The sequence below is a fragment of the Trichomycterus rosablanca genome, chromosome 8 (genome assembly GCF_030014385.1).
Source record: "Trichomycterus rosablanca isolate fTriRos1 chromosome 8, fTriRos1.hap1, whole genome shotgun sequence".
In the NCBI taxonomy this organism is placed as follows: Eukaryota; Metazoa; Chordata; class Actinopteri; order Siluriformes; family Trichomycteridae; genus Trichomycterus; species Trichomycterus rosablanca.
Window position 1 is genome coordinate 7,852,560 of NC_085995.1, and position 8,871 is coordinate 7,861,430.

The following is an 8,871-nucleotide window of genomic DNA, read 5'->3' on the forward strand; positions in this document are numbered from 1 at the left end:
ATGTGTTCAATATAACCTTGTGAACTGATGAACCTTGTGTGAAGATAAACTACCGTTTCCTGTGATGAATGTAACCAAAAGTGTAAAACATGATGTTAAAATACTAATAAACAATAAACAAACAATAGTTTTTCTCTCCGAATAATACCAGTAAGTGGATTGTTTTCTTGAAATTGACCCTGGTTGTTGGTAAATGTAAAATGGATGCGAATTTGTTGCCCCATGATGGATTTCTGCCACGTCCAGGTTATTTTCCCTTTCCACTGTTTTCAGGGTAGACGCTCTATCAGTGACCAGTATCAATATAAATATGTGACTGGAGTGTGAATGAAGAATGTAAAGAGATTACACAATAAGAAATAGCAAGCAAGTTAAATATCACTTTGTTTATTAAAATAGAAGCATTTTAACAGAAATAGAAAATAGAAATATATTAAACATCAGTACCCCCCCCCCCATCCCTGCTAGCACTGCTATCTATCTAGCAAGTCATTTTCCTGGTGTATTTTAGCTTGTTAAAGCTGTTAAACTCTATATTACCAATCACCTCACAGTCATTCACTTTGTATACCTAAAAATAAACCACAATTTAAAACACATTTAGTTGACAATCTTATGACACTATATGGTCAAATGTTCATGGACACATGACATTCAAACATCACATTGAAATGTATGGATTTAGTGGAGAGGTTTCCACTAAATTTTAAAACATGTCTGCAGGGATTTACTTCCATTTAGTCACAACATAAGTTCTGAGGTCAGGTACTGACACTGGACTAAAACGGATCTGTTAGAAAAGTGTCATCCTTGGATGATAAATACTACTGCCAATGTACAGCTTATGTACCTACCAGGCAAAACTTTGCTTGTTTAAATGGATATCTACAATACTTTTAGCTGTACAGACAGTGACACCATATTAATATATTAATATGATACACAGTATTACATTCAAGAAACTGACCTAGTGTAAATTTGCCCCAGCTACCACAGCATTAGAAAAATGAATCGGACAAACTATACATCTCAGTACTATTAAGTTATGAATCAAGTGCACTAAGCTATCCCTCACCCCTCTGTTACAGGTCTAAGTCTCGAAAAAACCTTTACCTCAAAGATACAAAATAAATATCTTACAATAAAGAGAGGCAAAAGTTTTTTTAACTTCTATAAATAAAAGTCCAATTTAACAACAAATGTGGTATTTAATTCAATTTGAAGGAAATTAAACCTTGATGATAAAATCTTCAATATTTAAGGACTGACTGTAAAAGTGCATCTTTAAGGACCTTTTATTAGTCATTTTTAAGTTCTCCTCCTTATCTAAATTAATTCTGACTGCAGTCTGCTTTGTTCCCATGCACCCAGTAACAAATCTGAGCAAATTTCAGTGGGGTCAAACGCACAGCTACGTTGTAGTCACGGTTCTCACCGTCGACCTCCAGCCACTGGTGTCCAGAGAAGATGCCAATCACCTTTCGCTCCCAGCGTTCCAGAGCGTTGTCCCACACACGACCATAAACCCCAGAGCCACTTGCCCCAGGTCGGGCATCACAGTGCTGGTAAATTAGATCGTTGGACTCGTCCTCTACAGGGCAGAAACGATACACAAGCTCTCCAGGTCTGTCGCTGTCAAATCCAGAAAAGTGAATGCGTTTTCCAGCCAAGTCGTTAGAAGAAGGAGCCACGGCAAGGCGCATAAAGGGCCGACGATGTGGCCAACGCAGCTCCAGAAGAGCATAGTCATAATCCATACTGACCTCCTGGGGACCTTGAATCCAACCTTTAGGCACCCTTGTCCGCCTGACCCTTACCCAACGCACTGTGGGCTTCTTTAAGTCATCCTTAGTTAGGGTGGAATTAATTGAGGGTGGAATGAGAAATCCAACCCTGAGCTTGCGTGCACCTTTAACATAGTCTTTCCCGTCATGTATGCAGTGAGCAGCAGTCAGCACATGTCGCTGAGACACCAGCACACCAGTACAGCCTGTTGAGATCCGCACGGCTGTGGAGAAGGGGTAATCCAGCAGGAAGTCGTCGCCACGGATGTTAAAGCGTCCATCTGCACCGTAGATTTGCCTTTTCTTTCTTTTACGAAGTGAAATCGGGACCTTCCTCCTGTTAAACGATATAGCATCGATGTCGTTGTCAGTGTCAGTGTCATTGTCGTCAAGATTGACTGTGGTTAAAGTACGTGAACCATCTGCATACAAAGTCTCAAAGCCTAGTTGTTCGGTTAGATGTTCTTGATCAACACCCTTGTGATAGCAGCTGGAATTGCAGTGGGTGGTGAAATCCAGCTGGGCCTTTGCACTGAAGTGGGAGCGGGAGAGGAGCAGGGGTGTATGAGGTACCAGAGAGGGGATGTGAGGATGCTGAGAAAGGTGGGGAGGCACTCTATCTGACAGAGAATTGGACAGGTAAAGTAAGAGGAGCAGACCAGCAAGGCAGTAATGTCTCAAGCCCAATCTCCAGCGATGTACCATGGCTAAGATTTGAGGAACCTGAAATTAGAGCAAGAAGTTTTTTACTATTTTACCTCTTTTTTTCTGTGTTATGCACATGGCAATGCCATCAAATATCATTTAACTCACTTTAGTTTCTCCAGTCAGTAGATAAGATACAATAAATAAGATAACAAAAATTTGTTTTATGACTGTAGTTTTACATTTCTCAGTGGATCCCTACAATTCAAGCGTGTGCAAGTGAAAGACTGACAAATGATGATAATAAAATTAGATAATAAAAGACGTAGGTTTTTTTTCCTGTAATTGACAGACAGTTTTTTCCCTGTAGACTGTCTAAACTACAAACCTAATTTCCAGAAAAGTTGGGACATTTTGTTAGAATCTTTGTTTAACTGACAATAGTACAAAGTTTTCCAAAGTTTTTACTGACAATTTAATTCCCACACACTCAAAAAAGCAGGGTCAGAGGCATGTTTACCACTGTGTTACCTTTCCTATATTTTTTTGGGAAGTGAGGAAACTCACTGTTGCAGTTTTACAAGTTTTTGCTCATATTTGCTTAAAACAATGTCTCAGCTGTACAACAGTCAGTGGTTGCTGTTGTTTAATTTAAACCTTCATAATGCACCATATATTTTCAATAGGAGACAAATCAGGACTGCATGCAGGCCAGTCATGCACATGTCTGTAAAGCCACAGTCTGTGCAAAATGAGGTCTGGTCTTGTCTTGCTGGACAGCACGTCTCTAAAATTCCACAGTATGCGTCTGTGTCAATGGTACATTCACACATATGCTGTGGTACTGATGCACTACCATACAGTGACAGAAGTTGGCTTTTGTGCCTTTTGCTGATAACAGTCTGGTTCTTTTAGAATTAGGCTCAGTTTTCACTCTCTTTCTGTCCCTCTAAGATGAGCTTGTGCACAGAGAACTACCTAGAATTGCCTAGAATCTGCCTAGAATTAATGAATAAATCTGTTTTATTGCTGTTTTATCTGTCTTACTACATATATTACCATATATAAGACTTAAGTTAGTAACTGATAACTAAAAAGTTAGTCACAGAAGTAAGCAACTTAAAATTCCTCAAACTGTTGTGGACCCATCACTGACGCCTGAAGGAAAGCATGCATTGAAAACCCAGAGCTCAACCTGTTTCCCAGTACGATGCCCTCAAAGACCCCACCTCGTCTTTTGTTATCAGCTAAGCTTACCCACGTCTTGTCTTTTTGTTAAACTCGAATAAATATAGCCCGTGTTTACTTTCCCTGGCTTACACTGAGATTGTTCAAGCAACTGGGTTAAACAGCCTGACTACAAGTGTAGTTAAGCAGTGGTACGTGCAAATGCACAAGTAGCTGCAGCTGCATTGTGAACTGAAAGCTCATAACTATACACATCACTACTTACTTACAATTTAAATGTTAATGCGTTTAGAAGTAAAGCAGCATAACAATTATGAATGGATAAAAAGGCGCACTGTTGGCTCACGTTAATTCTCGTTACATATGCGCGCAAGTTTGCATCACATGATATTACGAGGTAAAAGTGAATGAAAGTTTTTAATAATAACAATAATAATAAACTACTCAACCTTGTGATGTATCCTTAAAAGAAGACTTCACTTTGCGTTTTTCTCATGTAGTACACTGACTATTGCAGATTTAGACTTTTCTTCCATTTCTCTTGTGTGCGCCTCCGCTTCGGAATGACAGGTTTCTAGAAAATCTTTACAATAACGCGCAAACACACCCAGACTGCTGGATTATCAGACAGCTCACTGCTCCATATCTGTTTTCCACGTCAAATCAAATGTAATGTCTGATCTGATTGATCCGATCTGAGCGTGTGTCCCTCCTGAAGTCGCTCCAGCCAAATAACCAGGCGAGATTCAGTGCGCTTTAGTTTACCTACACGGTCCTAGCGCCGCTTCGTGTGTGTGTGTGTGTGTGTGTGTGTGTGTGTGTGTGTGTGCTCGTGTCCCGTGCCTTGATTCCGGCTGAGCGATTTGGCTTTCATTTATTTAATCGTTTAGGTCAGGGTCGCGTTGGTTCAGTGCAACCGAGAAACACTGGGCGCCTGGGCGCACACTATAAACAGGTCACTATGAAGAGCGACCCAGATCAGCTAATTCACCTTCTGTGTGTGGCTGTGACGTGGTAGAAAACTGGAATACCTAGAGAAAATCTATGCAGACACGTGAAGAGCACACACACACACACACACACACACAGACAGCAAACTAGGGTTAAACCCAGATCCCTAGGTCCATAACGCTATGCTGCACCCTCTCTAAGAGCTGCGGTATTGAGCCACTCCTAAACATTTTATTTATTTTTGTTGCTTTTTTGTTAGAATAGGGGCAGTACGGGGGTAAGTGGGTAGCACTATCGCCTCACAGGGTTCGATCCCCAGGTGGGACGGTCCAGGTCCTTTCTGTGTGGAGTTTGCATGTTCTCCCTGTGTCTGCGTTGGTTTCCTCCGGGAGCTCCGGTTTCCTCTCACAGTCCAAAGACATGCAAGTAAGGTGAATTGTGTCATAAGTAACTATCGTTTCTGTCATGAATTGTACCAAAGAGTGTAAAACAAGACGTTAAAATCCTAATAAATAAATACATTATTGTTAGAACAGGTTTCCTGCTGCAATTCACATTTGTAAAAAAAAAAAAACTTTTTAGGACATTGCATTCAAGTACTGTAACATATAGTCTGTTGGGCTGCCTGGTGAAAAGCTCTGACCTAGAGGTATATTTGCACTGTAGGGATGCTTGTAAATGGACTTTATGATGATGATGTAGCATCACCACCTATTGGGCTGGCATGGTGGCGTTTTATGGTGGTTTCTCGTTAACGTGTGGATGGAGAGCTTTTTTTTTCTTTAAAGATTCTGATGAGTCAGAGATAAAAAACAAAACAAAGGAAAAAATAGTTTGTGTATGTGTTTTTTAACACCTGAGTTAACTGGAACACGGCCTCATTTTAGCTCTGATTAAACTTCATAGTTTCCAGGTTTTCAATATATTTCTTATTTCATTTAGTATTTTATACTGAAACAATAATTCCATTGTTTATAGCCTCCCTACCTTTCAAGTCATACTTTCAAAAAATCTGAAAAACACTTTTCAGTAGTTCATATGATGTGCTGAGATGTATTATTCCTGCTTTAAACATTAAAAGTTCTGCCAGATATTTTACTACCCTAGGTGGAACACTATTCTGGGAAGATAGCCTACAAAAATGCATGCCCGCTTATTGACTGAGGCATAATGTTATTAAAACTTTTGTTTTATAGAGTTTTTCTTTAATGTGTCCATAAATTCAAGCTTTAATGAACATTGTGAGTGCCAGGCACTTATGAACAACAAAGCATAAAAACGCATCCCCTCAAAATATAACTAATAATATAATTCATTTATACGTTCATTGTCTGTTTTACCACCTTTTTAAACTGATCATGGCTGCGATGAGTCTGATTCATTGGTTGAAATGCAGGAAACACCCTGGACAGGTCGCCAGTCAATTGCAGGGCAGACACACACACACACACACACACACACTTAGTGCAGTTTTTAGTAGCTCCAACTAAAGGAGGAAAACGTTTATCTAAACAATATGATTGGCAAAAGTAAAAAATTATTCCTGGAAACTGAATGTACACTTTTGGGTGAGGATTGTTGCATATAAGCTGTAGAGCGCTAGATGGACAGAATTTTTATTAATTTATTCATTACTGTTTAAGAAATGAATCCGAAATTTTACATTAAAAAACCACAATCCTTCTACAATACAAACCTTACTTACCTTCCTTCATCTTTGTCAGGGTTGAGATGGCCAGTATGAGTTCAGGTTGTACTCATACTTTAGAAATATGATCATTGCCACTGAAGTGCCCTACTGTTTGCTGGCACTCTTTTACCAAAAATATTTATTGTATTGCTATATACTACCAGTTTTATTAGTGATGATAAAATTTTATGCAAGATGCTTTCTATTCCACATACTACAACATTTCTAAAGTTCATTCAAGGTATGATATGGTCTATAAGGTAAAAAATGCTTGAGGTGATCACATTTTATCACCTGTTATAAAGAATGAAAGCCACGCAGGGCTTGAGGCTCTTTTTTTCTTAATGCAGTTAAATCCTCCTGTATACTGTACCAACACTAAGGAAATGTGTGTTTCATTACTATGGAAAATATGCCTGTGTTTAAAAGCATTTTACATATACTGAATGCTGGTATTTAATTAAATAATATTAGACTTGATATAGTGTTTGCTGTTTAGTATTTAGTATTGTTGTTAGTTACTAACAGTGGTTAATCTTCATAAGTCACAGCAATATGCAATGCAACATGCAGATTAAATAAGAACCTGAATGTAACAGTGTAACCTGTTTTCTAATTAAAAAAACCCTTAACAACCAAAGAGAGTCCTCTGCATAAAGAACATAAATATTTCTATGCATACAGTTAAAAGAAAGGCGCTCAGATGGTACATCGCTCTGTTATGCTAGCTACTGGCCAGCCAGGCTTATACACAGACATGATTGGCTGTGATTGAGCCCTGCGATGGACTGGCATCCTGTCCAGGGTGTTCGTACCTTGCGCCCAGTGTTTTACAAGAAAGCCAGCCCCACTTTGACACTAACCAGGATTAAGCAGTTGTTAATAAATGAAAATAAATGAAACAGTGAAAAGGGAATTGGGGAGGTCAGGCACTATTGTTTGACAACAAGGTCTGGCTCACAATCAACATTCCAACTCATCCCAAAGGGGTTGAGTTCAGGGTACTCCACACCAGACATCAGTATATGTGGTTAAATATTTATTTAGGAATTTCTGCCATAAACGCAGCAAGAGTGAAGCGTATTCGTAAAGTTGCCAGATTTTATTCATGTAATACCTTATTTTCCTCTGTAACTTTCCAGTCTACCAGCACTTATGGCAGCCCTGTTGTAGAGTGATTTGCACGTTTGCTGATCTTTGAGACATCACAAATCAGTATTTGTACTATTGTAGGGAATAAATAAATACCTAAGACATCATGAATAAAGCTATTGGTCTATAAAAAAAATACAATGATAAAATATGGTTTATAGCTTTTTAGCAATCAGATCTTAACCTAGTTAGATGCTGTGGCATGACCTATGACCTGTTTGTAAAAGAAATCCCAAAGATGAAGCTTCAGATGCAGAAAATCCACCTTTTGGCATATTTTGGGCACATAGTATGAAGTATAATTTAACATAATTAAGCAAATATATGGGTTTAACAGTGAGTTTGAATTGTAAAATGTCAAAAACGCCTAACCATCCAACTTGCCTTGTCTGTTTAATTCATAAATAGTGATGGACTTTCACCCCATGTTGAGTGTAACCTTCTGACCTTGTGTCCTCATGCTGCTTGCCCTGACCTGTGCAGATGGTTTACTTAGGAGACAAATGCATGCAAAGCTTTTTTTAAAAGACAGTTGAGTTCCATTGTTGTCTTTTCCTAAGAAAAGTCCATTTTTTCTCTGTCATGGATTCAATAATGTACAAAGTCATGTACAAATGTACGAAGCCATTAGCTCATAAATTTTTCCAACATAAGGTGTCTATTATGCAGCACTTAAGATTTTTTCCTGCTTATTCCGCTGATGGCAACATGAGTCCTGAAAACCTGGTTTCAATTCTCATATACAAATACTGTCTGTGAGGAGTTTCACACGTTCTCCTAGTGTCTATTCTGGTTTTCTAAGGCTTATCTGATTTCTTTACACCTTTCAAAAATATGCAGAAGGAGGATTAGTTGCGCTAAATTGCCAGTACGTATGAGCAACCAAATGTTTAAGTGTGCACTGCCCTGTTTAGCGCATGTTCCTGTCTTGCACATAGTGTTTCTGAGTTGCACTGGACCCACCATAACCATGACCAGGAAAAAGCAGCTAGTAAATAAAAAATATATTCTGCTGTTGGGCAGCATGGTGGCACAGCTGCCAAAGTGGGTGACTGAGACAAAATCTATGATCTCTGGTCACCCACTGTGAGGAGTTTTTATATTCTCCCTGTGCTAATGTTGGAGCTGAATACACCAAGTTCCTCCCACTTTTCAAAAAACATGCAGAAGGTGGATTCTCGGGTCAATATTGCTCCATAATGTGATTAAATAAGTAAGAGAAAGAATGTATAAATGTGTTTTGCGCTGTGTTGATTTGGCACCATGTCCAGGGTAAATTCCTGCATTGTGTTACAGTTTAAAATATTTGAGTGGCACTTGGTCCACGGTGACCTTGACCAGGATAAAACAGTTGGTGAAAATAAATGAATGACTGAATCAGTTGGTGCTAAACTCACAACAAGACATCTAATAGACAAAGATGTTTTGTCACAACTGCAGTAACAAGTGATGAATCATACC

The 8,871-nt window shown here is 38.9% G+C and overlaps 1 protein-coding gene across 1 annotated transcript; it reads right to left on the bottom strand.

Annotated features, from left to right (window-relative positions):
• Positions 1-371: 371 nt before the first annotated feature.
• Positions 372-4,368, bottom strand: prss23 (serine protease 23). The gene is made up of 2 exons (XM_062999800.1): positions 4,067-4,368; positions 372-2,507 (listed from the first exon to the last, which is right to left on the bottom strand). Exon 2 carries the CDS (start codon positions 2,487-2,489, stop codon positions 1,332-1,334), a length of 1,158 nt encoding a protein of 385 aa, XP_062855870.1. The 5' UTR covers positions 2,490-2,507; positions 4,067-4,368; the 3' UTR covers positions 372-1,331.
• Between the last annotated feature and the right edge of the window lie 4,503 nt (positions 4,369-8,871).

What these genes read in the sequence shown, in the direction of transcription:
- prss23 (XM_062999800.1), bottom strand. Translation starts at nt 2,489, where the DNA reads ATGGTACATCGCTGGAGATTGGGCTTGAGACATTACTGCCTTGCTGGT.